This window comes from Penicillium chrysogenum, assembly GCF_028827035.1.
Source record: "Penicillium chrysogenum strain IBT 35668 chromosome Unknown utg000002l_segment0_segment0, whole genome shotgun sequence".
In the NCBI taxonomy this organism is placed as follows: domain Eukaryota; kingdom Fungi; phylum Ascomycota; class Eurotiomycetes; order Eurotiales; family Aspergillaceae; genus Penicillium; species Penicillium chrysogenum.
In genome coordinates this window covers 2,527,052-2,549,927 of record NW_026622750.1, presented here as the reverse complement: position 1 = coordinate 2,549,927, position 22,876 = coordinate 2,527,052, and the positions used below count along the sequence as shown (strand labels likewise).

Here is a 22,876-nt window from a genome sequence, read left to right as displayed (position 1 = left end):
TTCAGGCCGCGAGATCACGGGTTCACCGAGGAGAACCTCAGAGTCTACATTCTTTCTTGACTTCTTCCATATCTCTGCTTCTTCAGTCTTAAAAGGACTTTCGCTTTCTATTCTTTCCTAGGAATTCTATCCCTCTTGGTCAAATCTGAATATTTTCCTCAGCCTGGTGGGGACAGTTACTATGAATATCTGCCAAGCCCAGACGTGAAATTCAGCGCACTCCAACTATACTGGATCGATAATGACTCCCTTGGTGATCCACATTTCTGATGATTGTCTCAAGCTGTAACTTTCATCAACAGTGGAAATCACTTTCTACTGGACTTTAGATTGTCAGTGGCCATGAGTTCCCAACATTACCCGGACGGGGTTCCTCTGGATGAGGAAATGCAGGAGGGAGAATCGGCATATCCGGATATCGATGAAACTGTTCATTATCCATGGCAAAATGATCAGTCTTTTGACGTCGGGGACATGCTTGCCTCGGTGATTGATCCTCGTTTGTTTGGTGACCAAAACGCACAAACTCAGCCCCAAAGCATCAATCAATATCCTCAAGATCCCAACGAATTCCAAGACGAAGTCGAAGTCGAAGAAGAGCAAGAGGCTGAAGGCTTCTACCCAGATGAATATGACAGTCAGGGGTACCCCCAGTGTCATATCCTCCCGTGCCTGGGGAGGGAGCGGTGTCAGACGAGGACTTTGCCTTGTCTGAAGACGAAAGCGAGAGGTACGTATGCTGAGACGCCACATGTATAACCCTACTTAACACGATACTAGTGAGTCTGATGAAGACGAGCCAGCGGAGGATGATGACGATGATCATTCAGGCGCCAGCAGGCGTCGCCGCCGTGGAGGTGGACGCTTCTCCGGAAGATGGGGCGCTCGCGGTGGAAAGGGCATCAAAAGAGGACCACGCAAACCTCTGGAGCCCAGTCCAGAATTCAAGCATCTTCATTCGGGGGCTACCTCTGCCTTCATCGATGGAGACTACGAACGGGCCATTGATCTGGTAATGCAGGCGATTCAGATTAATCCTGAGATGTTTGCTGCTCATTCTTTGCTCTCGGAAATCTTCCTCGCACAAGGAGAAAAAGATAAAGCCCTAGCAGCTCTATTCAACGGAGCTCATACGAGGCCGAAAGATCCCGGTGTCTGGGTCAAAGTTGCTCGGCTCATCTTGGATCGCGCTGGAGAGAATCGGCAGTCCGCATTGCATGATGTTGCTTATTGTTACAGTCGCATCCTCGAGGTCAGTCCCGATAACACGAATATCCGGTTCCAGAGAGCAGCGATCTATCGTGAGCTAGGTCACAATGGCCGAGCCGCAGCTGAGTATGAGAGACTACTCAAAGACTGTCCGCACAGTGCTAGGGCACTGCGACATATTGCAGAGACGTACATTGATCTCAATGACGTGCAAAAAGCAGTGGATCATTACGCAAACAGCATTGATCACTACCTATCTCTCGACCCCGAGGCATCTGATTTCACTTGGTCGGATCTTAATATCTATGTTGAACTTTTTGGCTATCTCAATGAACCCGAAGAAGGACTCATCTCGTTGAAAATCCTTGCACGCTGGCTTCTAGGTCGCGGAGAAGACTCAGTGTGGGACGGCCACGAGGATGACGACAGAGAATGGGATGCTGATGATTCGCCTCGACGCATCAAAACTGATGGTTTTATTCCCAATCAATGGCCTCGGGAGTCGTATGGGCTTGGTCTTCCGTTGGAGCTTCGAATAAAGATGGGTGTTTTCCGCCTGAAATTGGGCGACAAGCATCACAACGAAGCATTGGTGAGTTCTATCTCGGATAATGGTAATGATCCAATACAAGTACGTACTGACAGAATGCACCCAGCATCACTTTGAATGGCTTAACCCCGAAGACGACTCCGAAGGTGCGCGGATCTTCGACTATGGTGATCTGTTCAGGGAAGTGGCAGATGCTCTAAAACAAGTCGGTCTCTTCGAAGAAGCACTCCGATACTATACGCCCATACAACAAACCGCTGAACATGCCGATATCAGCTTCTTCATGGCCATGGCAGATTGCTGCATGCAGTTGGGCAAGATGGAAGATGCTGAAAGCTGTTATCTACTCGTCGCCGAACACGACGCTAGTCATATGGAGTCGCGAGTACTGCTAGCGAAGCTATACGAGAGCCTCGGGATGAGCGAACAGGCTATGAAGTATGTCGGCGAGGCAGTCCTGATCGGTCGGCAGGAAAATCGCAGCAAGAGAAGAAGAAAGGACACCAGACTTGAACAACTTGCCATAGAGTTCAAGATGGCTGAAACAGAACCCCTCCGGTCAATTGCACCCAAACCGACACAGGCAACAACGCTTATGAACGCAGCTCCTTCGGCGCCTGGCAAAGGACGGGCGCAGCCTGGCGAAGGTACTCGGACTGATGATATTCAATTCTTGTATGCGAAGTTGTTGGAGTTGAATCCCCAGGTCAAAGACGGTGTCTCCGTAGCCATTGAGGATTGGCTGGACATTGCCGATGCTCTATTGCGAGATTTCCGAAACAATCGGGCATTCTATCCGATGGATCGGAGCATTGCCTTCAGGGGATATTCGACTGGTGTAAAACACAAGAACCAAACCAAAAATGGTGCAATGATGGATGAAATGCAGCAAATGGCGGGCCGTCTTCAGGAAACTCTGGGTATGTCATCCGGTTACTCCATCCATACACAGCATGCTAATGCTATATTTAGGAGACGTCGCGGAGGAGCCCTTGCAGGGCGCCATTCCCACCGACTACCATGGAATTCCGTTTGATGAGTGGCTTGACATATTCCTGCAGTACGCTCTACTCGTAGCAGAACAAGGCGAGCCAGAAGAAGCTTATGAGACCCTTGATTCTGCGGCGGTCGCAAGCATCTGGTTGCACTCTAAGCCCAAGTCGCGATTGATTCATGTTTGCTGGTTCAGTGAGTTCATTCAATTCGCTATCAAGTGATTATCTACTGACAATTTTATAGCATGCGCTCTCCGCGCACGAGATGAAGAGACATTGGCCAATGAAGCCCGCTGGTTTATCAAAGAATACCAGTTTGTCACCGATACTTATCGACTTTTCTCTATGATGGGCCACCTATGTGGCGACCCTCACCGATCGCTTTTCCATTCCTCCGGAAACATGAAATTCATGCTTCGCCAAATCAAGGCGATAGACTTTACAATGCCACAAGACACGCCTCGACCCATCCGGCACTCTGTCTGGAAAGAGCGCGCCACGCTATCCACACGGGACGAAGCCGGCGAGCCCATCACCGCGAAAGAGCTAGACATTGCTCTTCTTGTTCTTTATGGCCACATGCTGTACTCCGGAAACAGTTTCTACCCGGCGCTGAACTATTTCTTCCGAGCATACGCCCTAGATGACCAAAACCCGGCCGTTCTCCTTTCCATCGCACTCTCATTCATCCACCACTCTCTTAAACGACAATCCGAGAATCGCCACTACCTCATCATGCAAGGACTGTCCTTCATGCATGAATACCGGCTGGTTCGGGAGAAGCCGGGAACGCTCCTAGCCGAGAAGCAGGAGATGGAATTCAATTTCGCTCGTGTTTGGCACTCGCTTGGTCTGGCCCACCTTGCTGTCGAAGGGTACGACCGGGTGTTGAAAATCGGCGAGCAAATTCAGCAACAAGCCAGGCAAAATTCTGTTCAAGAACCGACATCTGCAAAAGATGGTGCCGATGTGGTTATGGGCGGTGATGGCCAACCCCAAGAGACTCCTTCGTCCACTGGCCAGCCTTTCATTGAGGACTTCTCCCGCGAGGCCGCTTATGCGCTACAGTGTATTCATGTTCTCAGCGGCAATGCAAATACCGCAAAGGCTCTTACAGAAAAATGGCTTGTCGTTTGATATCCGTTCATGTCCGCTTTCCAGACTGTTTGCTGCTTTGCGAACAATCAAAAACCCTTCATTTTGGAATATATGTATCATATGAATCATAACCTCACATCAGGACCTAAATTAATTTACAAACAATTGCCCTCGGACTAAGATATGAATGTATCAGGATCGGGTAAAGTTGACAGCCTGCAAGAATGTGGGGGCGGGTGCGGAAATGCATGCGGAAATGAGATTCTTTCTTGCTAATCAACATCTCATCTGGGCACACCCGCCAATATATACACCTTACGGCTCTGATTTCTTTTTCTTACACAACAATGTCCAGTCTGCAGGTTGAGGTGGTTACTATTTTCGAGCTGTTTCGGTACTACCTCGCATAAATCCTCCTAACCCTAATGCTCATGTCTTCGGCCTCGTTGATGTCATCGAGTCATTGAGATATAGATGAGCATACGGCCATATAGGATCTCAAACTCTAGCAAATGACCGCGGAAAACACCCCAAGGGTTGGAAACCATTCCAGCTCTCAAATTGAAGGACCTACAGAACTATTGCCGATCACCTCGGCACACTCCAATTCCCTTACGGTCCAGGGGGTGGGTGAAGATGAAAAAGGCCATGATGTCAATGTTCAAAGCTCGACGGAAGATTCAATAGAAAAGCGAAAGTATTGGAGACGCTTTGCTGATGTCGTTTCATGGACGTCGCCACGATGTCGGTGGGATCCGGAGAACCCGAGTAAATTCGGCTTGCCTTTGAATATTCTGTTCGCATTCTCGGGAACTTTCACGGTATGGCATCGAAAGGTATCAAATATGCGATGACACTTGCTAATATAGTCGTATAGGTCGCCAATCTATACTATTCACATCCCATTCTTGATGTTCTTGCCCGGTTTTTCAATGTCTCGCATGAGCGAGCCTCATTGATCCCAACCTGCAGCCAAGCTGGATATGCCACAGGATTAATCCTTCTTTGCCCTCTTGGCGACTTGGTTCGGAGAAGACACTTCGTTTTACTGTTGACGCTTGTGACCGCGACGCTGTGGATTGGTGTTTGCATCACCAAGTCATTCGAGGTATTCCTTGTTCTAAGTTATCTGTCTTCGGTCACGACTGTTACTCCAGTAAGTGCAACCAAGCATATCCGGGTCTCTTACCTGAACGCAACACTTATCATATTTGCAGCAAATCATGCTCCCTCTCGTCGGAGACCTCGCCCCTCCAGCTCGTCGTGCAACAGCCCTATCAATCGTTTCTTCGGGACTCGTCCTGGGCCTTCTATTCGCCCGCCTGCTCTCAGGTATAGTCGCAGAATACTCACACTGGCGAAATATCTATTGGCTATCACTAGCACTCCAATTCCTCATTTTCGCCCTTCTATGGTTGTTCATGCCCGACTACCCATCAACAAACACCAACATCTCCTACTTCAAAATCCTGTATTCCATTATCGGATACTACTGGACTTCCCCGGTTCTTGTTCAGGCAACTCTTATGGGATTCTTCCTCTCGGCCACATTCACCAGTTTCTGGACAACACTCACCTTCCTCCTATCCGGTGATCCTTACAACTACCAAACCCTGACAATCGGACTATTCTCTCTAGCAGGCCTTACACCCATGTTCCTGGGCCCACTCTACTCACGCTACATGATCGATAAATTCGTGCCGCAGTTCTCCATCCTCGTCAGTCTCGCTATCCTGATCTCTGGCGTCAGTATCGGTACCTATACAGGCACGTACACTGTGGCGGGCCCAATTATCCAAGCTGCACTACAGGACTTCGGTCTGCAGATGACGCAGGTCGCCAATCGCGTTGCGATCTACAGTGTTGCGCCCAAGGCGCGGAATCGGATTAACACGGGATACATGATGGGCGTGTTCTGTGGTCAGCTCATGGGTACCTCTGTTGGGAATCGTCTCTACAGTCAAGGAGGGTGGATTCTGTCGGGCAGTGTCAATCTGGCGTTTATCGGGGCGGCGCTGGTTATTTGTCTTCTTCGTGGTCCGGCTGAGAAGGCATGGGTTGGGTGGCATGGTGGCATTCGCATCCGACGCGCAGAGTGATGTCCTTCCCGGGTTTGGGTTTTTGTTTTGCTCTATGGGAAACATCATTCCTGTCCATATGCTTTACACTATACATAAAGTGCGAAGGGGTATAGTTAGTTAGTTAGCTACCAGTGTAAAATCAGACAGAAATCAGGTGAGAAAGTGATTTCTTCAGGCATTTGACCTTTGGCCGTTATGCCCCTTCGCACATAGAGTGCATTTATATGTAGTATCTGGGAAAGTATACGAACTAGCTCGGCCTCTCAGAATCGATGCACCTGCGATCTTATGTCAATTTTATTAGGAGCCTTTCAGCTTTCACTGAGGTCAATCTGGTCACTATGGAGCTAACAAAGTGAGCTAGTGTTTTATTCTAGTCTTCTGGAAAGCAGGATCATAGTCAATGAGGAAGTTGTAGCTTATGCCCCCTCCAAAGGAATACCTGGTCACAGAATGTCATTCATGCATAAAAGAAATCTGAAAAAGAAGTTGACTGTTGATTCAGGTTTCACTCCACTGGTCCGAAGCATTTGTTAATCTCCACCTTCGCCATCTCATACCCATGGTGGAAGTCCACATGACGTGTATCTCCCGCGGGAATCTCCTTCAGACAGACCTGCAAGCATTGATACTGTCTCCTAACTAGCAACGCAAGGCGCTCACTGCTCTTCGGACAAAGCAAGCCAGGATTTGACGATTCTGATACCGTCTCTTGCAATTCGAGAAACGCCATGGATATACCCAACAGAATACCAAAGTTTCGAATAGGGCTGGAAGCTAACTTGAGCATGGTTATGGAAAACTCGGACGGCCAATGAGAGAAAAGTCCGTGTAGATCTTGAGGGATGGGAAGGGACGCATGATGAATCATTTCCAGGCCAAATTCAACAATCCCTTTATTCTCTGTCGTGCGAGGCTCATCTGTCCCCGTCACAATTAAGTCCTCCGTCTCGAAGCCGGACTGAGCCCGCAAGAAGCGGACCACAGCGCAGCCAATGTTATCGGTTGTTCTCCCAGGGGAATACAAAAATGATTCCAAGAGGCAGCACTGCGTAAACCAGAGCGGCAATAGGACGGAGAGATTTGGATTGGTTGGCAAGTCTCCCAAATACTTCCCCACCGGGTCTTTGGGAAGTGGACTTTCTGTTTCAATACACCCACGTTTAACATCGAGGACAAAGTTACCCCTCTTGTCGGTGCTCGATATCTTGGAACTTTGATGCCATGAGTGCGTTATTGGCTCGATGAAGGAGTAATAAAAAGGGGTTCGGGCATAGTCTAGGGAGTTGATCCAGAGCTCAAGTGTTTCGAGTTCGCTCTTCGTGAATGCGCCGTACATTCTCCCTCCCCATCGAAACTCTTGGGCCAATTTGCTCCTCCTGCTGTCACCTGGATATATCCAGGGCTGGGATATGCTCAAGCATCGAATGAACTCCCGTTGCCATTCCTCATCCAAGAACGCTTCGGGATCCAGCCACTCAGAAAGCGAGCGCTTTCCAATTTTCACCCGGCTACCGCAATGCAGTCTATGGGCAGCCTGGATCTTTGAGCTGAATATTGAAAGAACCTTTGACTCAAGTCGATCATCAGAGACATCATCGAGTCGTGCAATGATATTGGTTGCTTGGCTGCCTTTTTGAGATTGCCACTCGCTGAAAATATATCCAGCCTGAACTCTCTTCCACGCCACCTCAGCAGACACCTCGCCCTCGGTGTCAGCAATATGCCGGATGTAGTCTGCGACGCTTTCGGTAGCCATTGCAGCATGTCCCGAGTGGCCATTGTCAATTGAAACATGAAGAAGGAAATAGTATGCGTTGAGACCAACTTCCGGCAACTCCTTCGCCGCCTGCATAGTATCCAATTGCAGGGATTCAAAATGCATATTAAACCCAAGAATCTCAGGCAAGAAATCGTGCGGGAAGAGGGACACCAAGAGCTGCGCCACAGCTGCTCTCCAATATTTGAGATTACCTAGCCTGTATCGAGGATGGAGAATAGCCATTGTTGTTGGCGAGGGTAAATCTCGCTCAAATACCCTCAGAAGATCCTCGAAGATCTTGACATGATGTTGGTCCCGGTTGCCGTTTCCCAGTTCCTCTGTGAACACTTGCCATGTCTGCCTCACGATTTGCCTCAGCGCGAAAGGCATCGTGATCTTGTTTAAATGCCCTAGCCAGGCGCCGTCGACCAACTTTAGCGGTGCAATTTCCCTCAGCCAGTCTCCGGCTGCTTGCTGATCTTGGAACAACTCACGCGAACCCCCGATTGTCGGCGGCTGATATACTGATGGTATTGGCTTGTAACTCTGTCTTGATGATTTTGCAGAAAGCGGACAAGCTCGTTCTTGTCGAAGCGGTTAATCGACAGTATGTTTGTGTCCAGTGCCTTGTCGTAGTCCTCCAATGCCTGTGAAAGCAGAACTAGGAAAGCTTTTCGTGCTTTCGGTATCGTGTCAGAGTGTTCCTCCAAATTCTGAAGCTTGAAATAGAGCTCTTTGTAGAATTCTAGCTCTCTCATTGATGTCCACTCAGCATTTGTCGTGACAGCTGGACGTGGCTCTTTGAGCCGTTTGCGCCCATGTCCAAACAGATCATTTGATCTTTCAGGCCTCGGAGGGGGTTTGGGATTTCTCAAATATAAGACAATAGCGATGCAAGTACATATAAGAATGAGGATACCGGAGAAGGCAACTTGTCGATTCGCAATGACTAAATCGAATTCAGGAGCCATTGTGCAATTTCTCTCTGGGCTGAGTTCGTTTCGGAAGTGCTCTAGAGAGCTCGGCAAATATGGGTATTATATGAGCGTTGGCAGGGACAGGGGCTGGAGTATCAGATTTCAGGACGATCACATATTCGACCCTTTCAATGTTTCATTTATTTTACATTGTTTTCAGCTGCACTAGCCTCTTCAGGTACAGTATTCAGCATATACGGAGTACGTAGGAATCAGTTGGTTAGAAAGAGAAAAGGATAATTAACATAAAAAGGAAAAAGGGAAAAAGCAAAGAATTTCCATCTTGCCTTGCATCCCGGCGTGTTGTCTCCACTCACTCACATAGCTACAGAGCACCACCGGGGCAATAGATCTGTTGATCTGTTGGAATGGCGTTATTATGCTATAGTGCATGTGATAACCCGATTCGGCCACATCTGCAGGTTTGAGTTCACCAGCCGAAAGCTCGGTGTGCCCGGTGTGGCTGGCTGAGATCTAGCATATTCATGCGCTTCGCGAATAGGCGGTCTGTGATGTAAACTGACTCGCGACGTAATAAATATGTATATTTATGATGCAGTTCCCGTGTGCATATATCGATATATCAGGGACCAATGGTGGGGCAATTGGTTGAGAATCAATGATCGCCTAGCTGTTGATTTTGAAGCTGGGTTGGGACGTAGGGCAGCACTATTCTCTCTTTCGTCCAGCGAAAGGCCCACATGTCTCCATTCTCACATATCTATTCAATATTAATAAACTGATAACAGATATCAATGACAGCCTTCAAATCCTTACGAGTTATAGGTTGATTACTCAAGCGTGGAAGGACTGGGCTTGCTAGATAGAGAATCGACAGATGTCAAGGCACCACTGATCAGGTTGCAATTTCGATTATTCATATTTAACAAAGACCAGTATTCACATCGGCTACCCGCTTCTAGGCATTGAGTTTCCTGGATTAACCGTCGCTACTACTACTGGGGCTACTGGGGGATGGAGAAAGTAGATAGAGATGCGCATAGAGGTGTAGCGATAGTGACGATCTAAGTGGAAGAAAGAAGCTAACTAGTGGTCGAAGCTGATGCAGGGATCATATGACCATGCATACAAACATTTCGTAGACTTAATGATTCGGTCTCAAGAAATATGACACAAAGTATCGGTCCTCCACACCATCGGACGGCTGACTCACTCGATGAACTGGGGAGTGCAGTCCCGTCTGACTTTGTAGATAATCTGCGATGTTGACCAAGACACAATCAGGTTTAGGGTCGATCCATAACCACTCTTTCGTCTCCTTGGTCTGCATCTGACTAGCCCATTTCTCGCACCAGAGCAAGGTGATCGACCCAGCATCGGTGTGGGTAGTGTCGGGGACATCAGCAATGGATGCTTTGGTTGGACCAGAGACAAACTTTAATCCAGAGTCACTTTGTCCGTCGGGACGATGGGCATTTTCCAGGCTCGCGGATTTATCAAGAGCAAGGCTATCAGAAATGCTGCGGAGAAGGGTGCGTACTATGAAGTCGCAGATATTGAGAAGATCTAGCGTCGCTCCGGCATGTTCTGCGAAGGGGCTTGGTAAATTGGTGCGGTTCTGTTCGTCTCGAGTGATCTAAGAGTGGTTAGACACGGTATATCGAAAAGATGGACACACATACTTCGAATGACTCAATGCCTGCGCGTTTGTAGCTATTGATGTGTGAGTATCTGTAAATCTGGATGGCACCACAAGTAGAGGCTGGCATACCCGTCATTTGCACCCTCCCTGAACGCCTTCATCTTCTCGTCTAAAGGCTTGGCGAAGTACTCATGGGAGTTCAAGTAACTAGTCCGGAGATAGCCTGAGATTTTCTGCGAGAGGTCATCGTTGAAATTGACATAGAAGAACCCTTGAGAATTCGCGGCCTTCAGAAGTTTCGCCGTCTCGACCGGGTCCTTTGCAACAAGGCTTTCCAATTTGATGACTTCGAGATCAGCGACGTCCAAGGATCGATCTCCCACTATCATGGTCGTCTTTGGGCGAGCGGAAACCATAGTTTGGGACATGGTGAGCTGAAATTATGGGCAAGAGTAAATCAGCGTGCTTGTTTCCAACTCAGTGATTTCCACTTCATTTGAGGTTAAGTAACTAGCCTACCCAAATAATACGCCAATTGCCAGTGCCAAACATAGCACATAGAAGGCCGCTATGGGTATTGATCTGCAGTGAAGGTAGGCCCAGCGATCTGATCACCGTAATGAAAACCTAATACATGTCAGTTACCCGGTTTAGGGCTCTCGTTTTTGAGGAAATGCATGGCCTGTGCTTTACGATTAGTTAGCTGCATTCATGCCGATCTACTGCCTCTCGAGTCTCAACCCCGAGGATCCCGAGAATAGCAATGTGAGTGATCGTACATATGCAAGCCACGTGTGTGTCAATTTGGAATTTGGATTACAATGCAGGTTCCAGTCGAGTACCAGACGTGTGCGGAGTACTCCATACGGAGTAGGCATAAGGTGATTTATCACATCTGTCCGCCAAGATCGTTGTTATGTAGGTACCTCAACACCTGTGTAAGTGGGTCTCGCTGCATATGCGGCAGTTCAGCTGGTGGCGAGAGTAGCCATCACGCAGCACTTTCTATCTGTCATATCCATTGCCTCGAATTAACTCTCTCCTTACGTTGATGAGATGCTTCATTGGAGGCAAAAAAGTGATAACGCTCACTAAATGACCCCTCTTACCATTCGGGTCCATAGTTCGATCGACCTGGATCACATGTAACAGAGGGCAAGTGGAGCGATAACCGTGAAGAGCTCCATAAGACCATGCAAGCAAACATCGGTCAGCTTGTCTCTAGGGCTGTATCGATAGATTGTGGTCCATCGATACCTTCGCGGGGGAAGAGGGGGTTGAGCAGGCCCGAGTTGCCTGAGGCATGTGTAGTATTGTAGTCTGCATTGTACACGGGTGATATATCTCGTGTTTAATTTCTTCTGGTTTCTCCTGCTCCTGAAGTCATAATTTCCTTTGTTGTGTTTGCCCACATATTGTCAATTGTGAATAGTGAATAAACCACCCACTATGATGCCCCCCAGCGAACTGCATGGACCCCCCTTTCAGACTCCGACACAACACTCCACGAGGTGTTTTATCGGAACGTCACAAAATACCCGGATGCCGTGGCCCTCGTCAGTACTCAGCAAGCCTCTACTCTTTACGGAATCCCGAGCCTGCCCATCGACAGCGCTAAGCGTGAAGCGGACTATCTACGATGGACCTACCGGGACCTCGATCGTGCTATCCAGCGACTTGTCATTGGTTTAAAAAGTCGAGGTCTGAAGAGGGGAGACCCATTGATTATGTTTATGCCAAATACCGCCGAATATGTCATTTCCACTTGGGCTGCGTACCAAATCGGATGCGCCTACATCCCAATCAACCCCACGGGTCTGTGCAATGCCAGAGAGATGCGACACATGCTGCAGACGGCGATCAAAGGATGCCAGTCAGACTTTTCGGGCATCATTGCCGGAACGTCTGATATGTGTGCGCGTATTGAAGAGTTGACGTCGGAGTGGAACTGCATTCGGATATTGGTCGAAGGAGAGATGGATGGGTGGACGCCTTTCAAGGAGTTGATGCAGAATCCAGGTCCGGATTTCCAGCAAAGCCTATGCAGAGATCACCACTCAGAACATTCTGATCGAACAATCTTCTTCACCAGTGGAACGACATCTCTCCCGAAAGGTTGCATTATGCCATCGGCGTATGGCTTTGCGGCCGCCTTGTGGTGGCGCCAAAGCAATGTTCCTATGCTGCCTGGGGATCGGGTACTGTTTACAATGCCAAATAACCACGGGTTTGGCTGGCTTTGTATCATGTCCGGCTTCCTTAACGCAGGCACAGTTGTGCTCCCAGGGCCAAGATTCATTCCAGAGGCTGTGATAAAGGCTATCCGGGAGGAGGAAGTGAGTCACGCTGGATTGGTGCCAACCATGCTGCATGCTCTAAGCAATATATCACTTGGATCCAGGAAGCTGAGTACCCTTCGGCGAATTGTAATGGGAGGTTCTCCCCCAAGCGAAGAGGTCATCAGGATCGCCCTCGACACTTTAGGTGCGTCGGGGGTGGAGAATCTGTACGGTATGACCGAGGGTATCCTTGTCTCTTCTGGTGTCGTCAGCCAAATCAGTGGTATTGTCAAAGACAGAGATGTTTCTATCGGCACGCCACTCCCGGGCATGACTGTCCGTCTATACGCCAAGGACAGCAAGGTGCCAACTGGGGCTGGAGAGGCTGGCGAAATGCACTTCTCAGGTCCAAGTCTGATTGATGGATATATTGGAGGAGCTGATACCAACTTCTACGACGGAGAGGATGGCCGTCCTTGGTTCCGCACAGGCGATAAAGCCTTCATCGGTACTGACAATCGTCTCTACCTGATTGGCAGGTACAAAGACACCATCATCCGCGGAGGCGAGAACATTGAACCATCAGCCATCGAGGCGATTCTAGGTCAAGTCCCCAAAATCAACGCTCTTCAACCTCAGATTGTACGCACACCGGACAATGTTGCCGGTGAAGTTCCTATTGTCGTTGTGAACCAGGAAGTCGATGGCTACACGGCAAGTGGAATTAAAGACACCGTCTTGGCGCGGATGGGAAAACTTTATGTGCCGGTAGATGTGATACCGGTACAGGCACTAGGACACGAAACGTACCCAAGGAATATGGCAGGAAAGGTTGAGAAGACCAAACTAGAAGCTCTAGTCAGAGTATACCGGGAGCGCCAGCATACGCAGGGCAATCACAGAATCGATGGGCCCATTTCGGGTCCTCAAGTGATGCAATCATTATGCATGGCCCTCGAAAAGGAGAAGGGACATGCAATTGATCTCTCTGTTCGAATGATTGAGTTAGGAGTCGATTCAATCTTGTCTATCGCAATTCTCAAGCGCGTCAAGGTAGAAACAGGAGTATCTTTACCGTCATCTCTGTTCTTCACCCAGGCAACAGTCAGTGCCATCTGCCAACAGATCAGTTCAATTTCAGACACGGCAGACTTCCTTGATTTCACACCTGTCATGGAAGACGCACCTAGCAATGTATGCTTTTCAGTCCTGCTCCAGGGGACCCCGAGACCAGGCGTTCCCTCCCTTTTCCTGACCCCTCCAGGCTCTGGGAATGCCTTCGTGTACAGAACACTGCCCAAGTTTGCCAACGACCGTGCAGTCTACAGCTTCGGCTCTCCATTCCTCATGACCAAGTCAGAATCCTCTTGGACGATCGAAGAAACTGCCACCATCTACGCAAACACCATTCGCAGCATTGATCCCCAAGGGCCATATATACTATGCGGCTGGTCAATGGGAACAGCCACTGCATATGAGACCGCATACCAGCTTCACGAACAGGGAAAGCAGGTTCTGGGGATAATCATGCTGGACTTGGCATTGCCTCGGCCACCTCCTACGATCCCGGAGGCAACCGTCGACCTGTTTGAGATGATGGGCCTATTTCCCCCAATTCGTCGCGAGGGCAAACCTGACGTGGAGATTCCCGCTTTCCGGAAGAAGCATCGAGTCGCAGCTTACTACGCGAAAATGAAATATACGCCTCGGCCCTTCAAGACATCGGGAAACGCAAACCGACCGCGGATATTTGTTATCTGGGCTGGGCATGGCGATCATGACAGGATGGCAGCTATGGTTGTCGAAGCAATGCGTGTTTTGAAGAGAGAAGGACCGGGCACAAAGATGAAAATAAGCTATGACTGGCTTCATCTCCCGCGTGAATCTTTTGATGCTGGTGGCTGGGACGAAATGGTTGGACCAGAATATGTCGAGTGGGCCATTGTGGAAGACGCAGATCATGACACGCTTATAGAGTCAGAAGAACTGGTGAGTCTCGCGTCATTTACCCCTTTGCCTGTAATCCCTTGATCGACTTACTAAACATTCATAGGTAATTTTGACCAAGGGCTTGATGGAAGAGACAATAGATAAATGGCTGCAAGAAGTGGAGGCTAAGCCCAACGGCTCAGGTTGAGGCACTGAGGCGTGTCAGTAGGCTGTTCGAAATAAATCAATTCCAAATGTCAGGAGGCTGCTCAAGTCCTTGGCGTTTCACTTGTTGATAATAGATAATACATCATAGGCTCCAATAACTAGAGTATAGGGTATAGGTCATTGGATAATGTGGACACATATGGACAGTGGGCAGTAAATGCGACAGCAGACTGGGGGGACTTACACACATCCATGGAAAATAAGAGACAACGGTTGGGCTCTACGATGTAGAGGCCAAGAAGCAGAGGGAGAGAGGAGAGTTGTAATGGGAAGAGAGCTCCCATACAAACAATCTACCAAACGAGGGTTCGGTGCCGAAGGCACTCATGACATTTTATATCAACTCATGGCAGAATAGTAGCGGAAAGCGGAAAAGATTGCGTGACATATCAATTTAAGCCGAAATAACCAGATAATTATGCTAGGGAAATCAGGCAAGGAGGTCATCGAAGACCCAGGGTGTACCTGGACCTTTTTGTTAGAATCTGTAGAGTAGATGGTATCATAAAGGTTGTACAATATGTATCTTGTATTGAATGTGTTGATAGTTGTCAACTATGGGATGGAACAGAGTACAGAGCTAACTACATGAGATGGTGTGTGACAGATGACAGAAATCCAACATTTTACCCATTACCCTTTTTTCTTTTTTCACAATTGGATCTCCTCCTTCCTTCGCCTGACATGCGCCTTCAGTCCTGGATGGGCCACATGAGTCACTCCACGTTGAAACCATGCGCCCTCCTCCGGAATAGTGATCGAAACATCGTACTTCATGATCACGTGGCAGAGAAGTATCTTCTGCATATACGACGCAAAGAATCTCCCAGGGCATGCTTGAGATCCATGGCCGAAGCTGAAATGTTCTGGAGATGTTGATGTAAAATTGTACGATGCCTGGCTTGCGGAAGAATCCGTTTTCTGGCGTAGATTGAAAAACCGGTAGCCATCGAACTTGTCACCTTCAGGCCAAACGGATGCGTCAATCATATGGCAGCCGGAGACCATCATTGAAGTTCCTTTCGGTATAATGAGTCCATCGGGTAAAACGACTTTCTCCAAAGCGATCCGTTGCAACAGAACTAATTTATAGAGTCAACAGGGGTTTTCTGGAGTGTAGGTGAGCGAGACTTACGAACGGACTCGGGATGCATACGCTGCGTCTCCTTCAGGACACTGTCCATGAGCACTAGATTTTGTAAGGTATTCCTGTTGAAACCCTCCTTCCCAACCACGTTCACAATCTCAGAGCGGAGATCACTTATTAGTTGATCGTTCCTGAACACTGAGTGAAGAACATGGGTGAATAATTCGGCTCCTCCGTCATATGACACTAGGCAGAGGGCAATTAACATAGACGCAAGCTCATCTAATTGACCATCAAGCTTTTGATGTAGGAAACTTAGCGGGTTCTTAGGGTCAGTTTCCAGAATTTGCCCGTCTAGCTTTTCTTTCAAGGGTTTCAGGAGAGTGTTGATATGTTCGAGAAGGGTCTGAAGCTTCCGACAATTGGGAAGAAAGGGTGCGACGAAGCGTTTTGCCCATTTTGGGAAGGCTCGAAGTTCATATCCAGCCAAGGCTGACAGTTCGACATACTCCGAGCTCGCATTTACCCACTCCGGGTTTCGATAAAAGTCTTTGTCATTGATAAACATCCTAGACATTATTTGTGCGAACATTTTCCAGACGGAGTCTTTCAACATAACCTCCTGGGGCTCTGATGAACTTGTTAGCTCCGACCTCATAGATTCGACATGGTATGTTATCGAGTCGTACCAGGTTTATCAGTCCAGACCTCACGAAGTGCATAGTCAGATTCTTCATTAAGTGGCTCAATAAAGGTCCCTTTCGTAAAGTTAGATAACTTTGCTCCAAGGCAATTCTAGGCATCACATGTGAAAGACAGCGCGGGAAATGGCTCACCCAAATAGCGATTAAGTGAATGCTTCGTTACAGCGTGTAAGATCTTTTTGTCGCTTGTCATTGATGCCATTGGCTCAAAGCCGTGCACACCACTGTCAAGTTTCTATTTCCTTGTCAGCCTTTGTTTCCCTCGGGAGGGTACTTTCCTTACATCTGCGAGCGCCGTGATGAAATCTAGGCGCTTCTCATTGCGGATCATATCGACATACTTGTGAGAAAGGATTAAGCGATACCTAGAATCTGTATAGAGATAGAAAGCATCTCCGTACTGCCCAAAGACAAATTCAAGAATTAGATAAGGGTAATAAATCAGAATTAGAACATCACTGACCTTCTTCAGGCAGGACCTGACAGTACCAAGGCAGTCATCCCGGAACCGCTGGCTAGCTTTGCCATTACCCAGCTCATACCATCTTCTGCCGATAATTGGCAGCCCAGACGGATTCTTTAGCTCTGTAGATTTCCACCAGTAGCATAGAGCAAAGATGACAAGTCCATAAATAATATAGGGTGCGTTAAGTTCAAAATGTTGATATTTTGAAATTGTCTCTTCCAGATTGAAAGACATTTTGAAGCAATCCCTGGAAATCTGAGATTGGTTGGATGTTTGCCCCAAGTACCAGTGATGAAGTGGGATCTTTGAGCAGTGGAAAAGACCCTGGACAACCTATGCTGCTCGGGGGGCAGCGTGAGGGGAAGAGGTGACTACACCCCATCAGCACTATTTAGAATACGTAAAATACGGGCGGAGTATATATGCAAGATCTAACCTCTTAGCCTATTAGCAGCGATTGTGATCTGTATACCTAGGTGCATATGTATGACCGATCCTGCGCATCTTATGTACCCCTGTAACACAAGTGGGATGCATAATACACCTGCAGCCTCGCACAGTTGGTATTGCAGTAGCCTATACATTCAGCCAGCCACTACGCTGCAGGTCCCACCGACATTTTAATCGCATACATATCACATTTGAAAACCCAAAAGCTAGTGGGGAAATGTATCTCGTCTTGGCCTGAGCAAGTACAACATAGGCTTATGAAGAGAAAAACTAGGTACAACATAACTATCCATCCATGCTTGCCCAGGTGCCCTTGATTTGGATCCTAATGCTTAATATAGAACAGTGCAACAAAACTTTGAACCTTGGAATATTGTAAGTAAGCCTGAATTACTACCTAGGTAAATAGTACCTTGGTAATGGCTGGTATCCGCTCCGTCTATGTAGTTTGACTGCAATCGTACAACATATATATATACAGGTACTGTGAAAGCCTGGCCACAGGCCTGCGTGTTTAGTTGCAGCTCGAAAACTCAATTAGCAGAGAGAGCACGGGAAAATTCATGGTATGAGCTCCCACAACAGCGTATTCAGCAGTGGATTGATCGAATTCCTCGCCACATGCCCACGGCATCGATCGCGCTTTTTAGATGTGGGTTCAGTTTGGCCCTCGGCTCCAATGGGAAGGCAATCCAATCACACCTATCTACAGATTCAATAAAATGGGGAGTACGCATGTACAGACAACACCTCAGTGATCTATCATGGGTCTGGGATGATCCCTCCCCCTGTACATGCCTCCGCTTCTTCCCAGGCTATCCTTCCAAGGTCTAAATTCCATGTTTCCTAACAAGGCGTTTTTCTATTTAATCACATGTTTTCGCTTGCTCCAAAGACACTTGAGATACGTGGCAATTGTCGCACTAGACAGATAACTCCTCACTTCATTTGCGCCTGATCCTTTCCATGACCTTCCCTTCCAAACCTTTTGTCGATTCCCTCATTTAGGACAGCTCTTCTTGGCAATCACACGAGCGCGGCTCTCGAGAGTTATTATAATCACCGACATCTTATAGCCAAATTTTGACCATGGACATTTCTCGGCTTATTGAGTCTATTGACTCGGTCACTTCTTCCGGCAACCTCGAAGCTGTGGATCCGCAGCAGCGAGCCCAACTTTTTCAAGCTTGCGATCGATTGAGGAGTCAATGTGAATCACCTGTGGACAAGACACTCAGGCTTCTTTATACTGTAACTTTGAACCTCCCCGGAATCGATTCCTTGGATGGGGGCTAGGCTGATGAACTTCAAAGTGCCACCAAGCCATTACAGTTCGCCTCGCTGTAGATCTTAAACTCTTCGATGCGATCGCCAAGCGTACCTCTGAAAGTGAAGATGGCAAAGTGCGCGTGGGCCAGCTTTCTGAAGATGTCAAAGCAGATCCAAAGCTAGTTGGTAAATATCTGTCCCTACCCTCTACTCAAATTCTAGTCTGGTATTGACGAGAAATAGGAAGAATCATGAAGTCACTTGTACCATTGGATATTCTCAAGCAAGATACCTCTGATACCTTCTCATCCACGCCATTTGCAGCAGCCTATGTTTCGACGTCTTGGATGTCTGCAGCAGTGATATTTTTGTAAGTATTCTTGTCTATGTGGTGAGTGTCAGCATACAACTAACATATCCAGCACTCACCTATCCCTTTTCGTTGTCCAGCTTCCCGAGTATTTCAAGCAGAAAGGATGGAAAAATCCAGATGATATCGACGACTCACCATTCAATTTCGCACTCGGGTCCAAGCGTGGATATTTCGATTACATGGCGGCGAATCCGTATTACCAGGACGCCTTCGACACGGTCATGGCCTCACCCTACCGTCGCGACGAGAAGAGTTGGCTGGATTTCTTCCCAGTTGAGGAGAAGCTACAGGTGCAGAGCGCTTCCGAGGTTCTTCTCGTGGATGTCGGAGGCGGTCGGGGTAAAGATCTCCAGGCCTTCCGCGAGAGGTTCCCTGGTTTACAGGGAAAGCTTGTTCTCCAGGATTTATCGCATGTGACTGAGACCGCGGATATTCCCTGCGAAATCGAGACCCAAGTTCATAATTTCTTTGATGAACAGCCTGTCAAAAGCGCAAAGGCGTACTACCTCCGCACCGTGCTCCACGACTGGCCAGACAAGCAGGCTGTGGAGATCCTATCGAGGATCCGTGAAGCAATGGGTCCGGATTCTTTGGTCTTGATTCATGAGAAGGCTATGCCGGAGACTAATATTCCATGGATGGCTGCGATTGGTGATATGACTATGATGACTGCTTTCTCGGCGGCGGAACGAACCAAGAATGAGTGGGAGACTCTGTTGAACAAGGCTGGACTGAAGCTCACTGGGTTTTGGAAACCCGAGGGGGCTTCTGCACAGCAACAAGTTATTATAGAGGGTGCAGTCCATTCGTGTGAACATTGTTAGCCTCCTTTAAGAATATACTTGATTTTGCATATCTGAACATATGCGAAGCACATGGGCCTTTAGTAGATGAGACATGAAGTTTTCATTTCCTTTGTAAAATGAGATCTGCTGGTACACCTGGGCTGTCACGAGGTATATCATGCACATGGCCTTGGCAAATACACAGCTCCTGGGATGATTGGCTTTTGGGACTCAAGTAGTTGGTGATTTCAGTTTCCATGACACCGGCGGTTGCGGCTTTCAAACTGTTTTTTGGCGGGTTGAACGAGTGGCAAGAATTCCCGAGGATGCCAATCTCGCGATCTTCTCCTGTTCTCCTGTTCAGCTGTGTCAGGTGCTCTCTGGTTGGTATTTTCATTCACAAGACCTGAACTTACGGCTGACAAACTTTGGCAAACGAGACCGTCGCCCCCGTTGCGCATCGGTGCAAAGTATAAATACCTGTGTCCATTGTTTCAGATGTCGGCGTAATGACATCGGTATACCGGAGGATTTAGTAACCCTACATAATTTGTAAACTAAGCTATGTAATCGGAGGTCCACAGTTAACTGTTGTATAAATTGTTGGGAGAGTAGATATAGAAATACAGAGTCTGGAACACATTGATTAGACTCCTAGTTTCGCAATACAGTATGCACCGACATCTGACAGATATCTGAGGTCTCCGACCTCCGGCCTCAACAGACTTCTCAGCCAACTATCTCCTCTAATTCAGCTTCGATAACTCCTTTGTTGTACCCAACCGGCAGCCAGAAGTTCCTGATTCTTAATCCGGCGGACTCTAGAAGCTCTGTCCATCGTTGACGAGTCCGCTCAATTCCTGGACACCATACCATGACAACCATATCGATCAAGGTCTCCTTTACCCCGGCATTTTGGTCAGGGACGACGTAATCCTCGATCAAGATTTTGGAATATCCCCTCTCCATAGCAGCAGCTGTGTGTTTCAAAATTACCCTGCAGTTCTCATCGGACCAGTCGTGCAAAATGTGTTTGAAGTAGTATGCCCGAGCACCTATAATATTTGTTAGACAATGGGAGAGGCAGGGTGGGGGAGAAATAGGAGCATAACAAACCTTTGATTGGCTGAGGTTTGAAAAAGTCATGTTTGACTCTCTGAATATCGCTGTCGAGGTTTTGAATATCCTCGATAACTGATGGCAAATCCTCAAGGACAAGCTTTCCAGCCGCCGAGGGAAACCTTTGTTTGAATCCGATGAGCTCATGACCACGATTCCCGCCAACATCAACAAGCAGAGGATAATTATCCAACGCTCCATCTAGTAACTGCTCCTGGACGGGAAACCAGTGAGACCAGTGAGGGATCTCGTCTCGGGAGCCCTCCATGAAAGTGTTAAAGCGGTCTAGTGCCTCTGGGTTCTTAGCTAACCAGTCCCAGCAGGAACCAGTTGTGTTATAGGCATGTTGAAATGGCCCATTCTTGGGGTCTCCAGGATTTTTGTAGCCAGACTTTTGAAAGAATTCCGGTGTTTTCTGAATGATGGGTAGAAAATCAACGAAACTAAATTGTTTGTTAGATCGGAAATGGCCAGTAGTTGCGGAAGCTGAACAAATAAGCAATATACTTACAGTGAGTCCATTGTCCCAATCGTTTTCCTCTCCGTCATTTGCCTTGACAAGTCAGTAGGCTCATATTGACCGGGACCCAGTTCACTAGCGAAACCATTGCAAACAAGAACACGCATGATACGTTCTACCAAGACGCGGTCAACGTGTGCAATCAAGCGGTTGTGGATATGGATGAGACCTACCAACGAGTTGAATGTCTGCCTTATTCCGCGCAGCCAGTTCTCCACATGTGGCAAAAGAAGTCATTTGAGATAAAAGACTGAAGATACCTAGGTCATTGGCGGTCTTAACGGCCATGAGAACAGCAGGCTTTTGGCTCCAAACATCAGTACTAGAGTGGCTATATTGCCGGAAAATTGGGTCATACCGAAGCGAATAACTTGTAAATGGCATCTGCGGGATTTTCGAGAGCTCTTACGAGACTTGTGGCATTCTCAAGGGCATCACGCCGAGCTTTGTCGGTCTTGGCTTCTTTGTACGCATCAATTGATGCCACGACCTTCGTAGTCAGACCAGAAATATTGGAAAACTCCTGGACCGTCATGCTGGATATGAGTATTATGATCAAGACAGCTTGTAACAGCTAGCTCCGGATTATCTCGGTACCAAAGGATGTGAAGGGCCACTCTAGGGGTTTAGCGGTGTTGAGTTCTATTTATCTCTATTTATCGGGCTCCACCACCTCTGGTGTTTTCACTCTACATAAAATCAGGTGAGTGCAGGATCAATCATGCAGTGTTAGTGTCCTCATACGTATTAATTAATTATAAATATCAATTCCCTTTTCACAAAAGTTGCCTACATACCATAGCGTAACTTGAAGCGATAGTCGATGTACTCTAAGACTAGTCGGGCTGATAAGTCGGGAAGATGCATTATACCCCACGTTACGTCTTATCCTAGATAATAGACTACACAGAAATAGAAAGATCCTTCAACCCACGCATATCTAGCGCCTATATTTGCAATAGCATGACGTATGACATCGTTTAGATAGAGCGAGAATCTGAGGTATCTAATTAGAAATGGCGGTCTACAAAAATAAGGCTATATATGCTTGATCGTTTTACTCGCGCATTGACATAGAGCGGGGGCATCTTCGTAAGGCGGTGGCTAGCTGAGGCTGCGGAGATCGGCATCAGCTGGGCCCCTGAGGCCTAGATACAAGCCGAAACTTAAGTCAGTCGCGCGATACTAAAATACCCCGTAGATGCAGAAGGAACTAGGCTAAACAGGCGCTATCCGCGATATTAATGCATGACAAGTTCCATACAAGTGGGTACACTTCATTTGGTCTCCGTCATATCTCCATAGGAGTATTGTTTGCGGAGATCGTCTAGCCCCACCACTACTACTACTAGTACACTTCGCTGCAATATCCCCCATGTCGAACCCCACCAA

General features: G+C 47.8%; 8 protein-coding genes across 8 annotated transcripts; 4 read left to right on the top strand and 4 right to left on the bottom strand.

The window, feature by feature from the left end:
• Nucleotides 1-342: 342 nt before the first annotated feature.
• Nucleotides 343-3,891, top strand: N7489_004521 (tetratricopeptide repeat protein; the record flags this gene model as incomplete). Its single annotated transcript, XM_056710273.1, has 5 exons — nt 343-653; nt 781-1,801; nt 1,866-2,679; nt 2,732-2,947; nt 2,999-3,891. The coding sequence occupies 5 exons, from the start codon at nt 343-345 to the stop codon at nt 3,889-3,891; spliced, it is 3,255 nt and encodes a 1,084-aa protein (XP_056568694.1).
• A 473-nt stretch (nt 3,892-4,364) lies between these two features.
• N7489_004520 (MFS transporter) lies at nt 4,365-5,951 on the top strand (the record flags this gene model as incomplete). The annotated part of the gene is made up of 3 exons (XM_056710272.1): nt 4,365-4,673; nt 4,730-5,008; nt 5,070-5,951. 3 exons carry the CDS (start codon nt 4,365-4,367, stop codon nt 5,949-5,951), a joined length of 1,470 nt encoding a protein of 489 aa, XP_056568693.1.
• Nucleotides 5,952-6,441: 490 nt separating this feature from the next.
• On the bottom strand, nt 6,442-8,666 carry N7489_004519 (iron-containing redox enzyme family protein; the record flags this gene model as incomplete). Its single annotated transcript, XM_056710271.1, has 2 exons — nt 6,442-8,211; nt 8,271-8,666. The coding sequence occupies 2 exons, from the start codon at nt 8,664-8,666 to the stop codon at nt 6,442-6,444; spliced, it is 2,166 nt and encodes a 721-aa protein (XP_056568692.1).
• A 1,111-nt stretch (nt 8,667-9,777) lies between these two features.
• On the bottom strand, nt 9,778-10,703 carry N7489_004518 (uncharacterized protein; the record flags this gene model as incomplete). The annotated part of the gene is made up of 3 exons (XM_056710270.1): nt 9,778-10,269; nt 10,316-10,346; nt 10,405-10,703. The coding sequence occupies 3 exons, from the start codon at nt 10,701-10,703 to the stop codon at nt 9,778-9,780; spliced, it is 822 nt and encodes a 273-aa protein (XP_056568691.1).
• A 283-nt stretch (nt 10,704-10,986) lies between these two features.
• N7489_004517 (uncharacterized protein) lies at nt 10,987-14,691 on the top strand (the record flags this gene model as incomplete). The annotated part of the gene is made up of 3 exons (XM_056710269.1): nt 10,987-11,040; nt 11,739-14,543; nt 14,608-14,691. The coding sequence occupies 3 exons, from the start codon at nt 10,987-10,989 to the stop codon at nt 14,689-14,691; spliced, it is 2,943 nt and encodes a 980-aa protein (XP_056568690.1).
• Nucleotides 14,692-15,362: 671 nt separating this feature from the next.
• Nucleotides 15,363-17,202, bottom strand: N7489_004516 (cytochrome P450; the record flags this gene model as incomplete). The annotated part of the gene is made up of 5 exons (XM_056710268.1): nt 15,363-15,793; nt 15,847-16,428; nt 16,488-16,556; nt 16,635-16,737; nt 16,786-17,202. 5 exons carry the CDS (start codon nt 17,200-17,202, stop codon nt 15,363-15,365), a joined length of 1,602 nt encoding a protein of 533 aa, XP_056568689.1.
• Nucleotides 17,203-18,507: 1,305 nt separating this feature from the next.
• On the top strand, nt 18,508-19,884 carry N7489_004515 (uncharacterized protein; the record flags this gene model as incomplete). Its single annotated transcript, XM_056710267.1, has 4 exons — nt 18,508-18,669; nt 18,732-18,873; nt 18,931-19,057; nt 19,110-19,884. The coding sequence occupies 4 exons, from the start codon at nt 18,508-18,510 to the stop codon at nt 19,882-19,884; spliced, it is 1,206 nt and encodes a 401-aa protein (XP_056568688.1).
• A 690-nt stretch (nt 19,885-20,574) lies between these two features.
• Nucleotides 20,575-22,019, bottom strand: N7489_004514 (uncharacterized protein; the record flags this gene model as incomplete). Its single annotated transcript, XM_056710266.1, has 5 exons — nt 20,575-20,900; nt 20,962-21,407; nt 21,476-21,599; nt 21,658-21,784; nt 21,843-22,019. 5 exons carry the CDS (start codon nt 22,017-22,019, stop codon nt 20,575-20,577), a joined length of 1,200 nt encoding a protein of 399 aa, XP_056568687.1.
• Nucleotides 22,020-22,876: the final 857 nt, after the last annotated feature.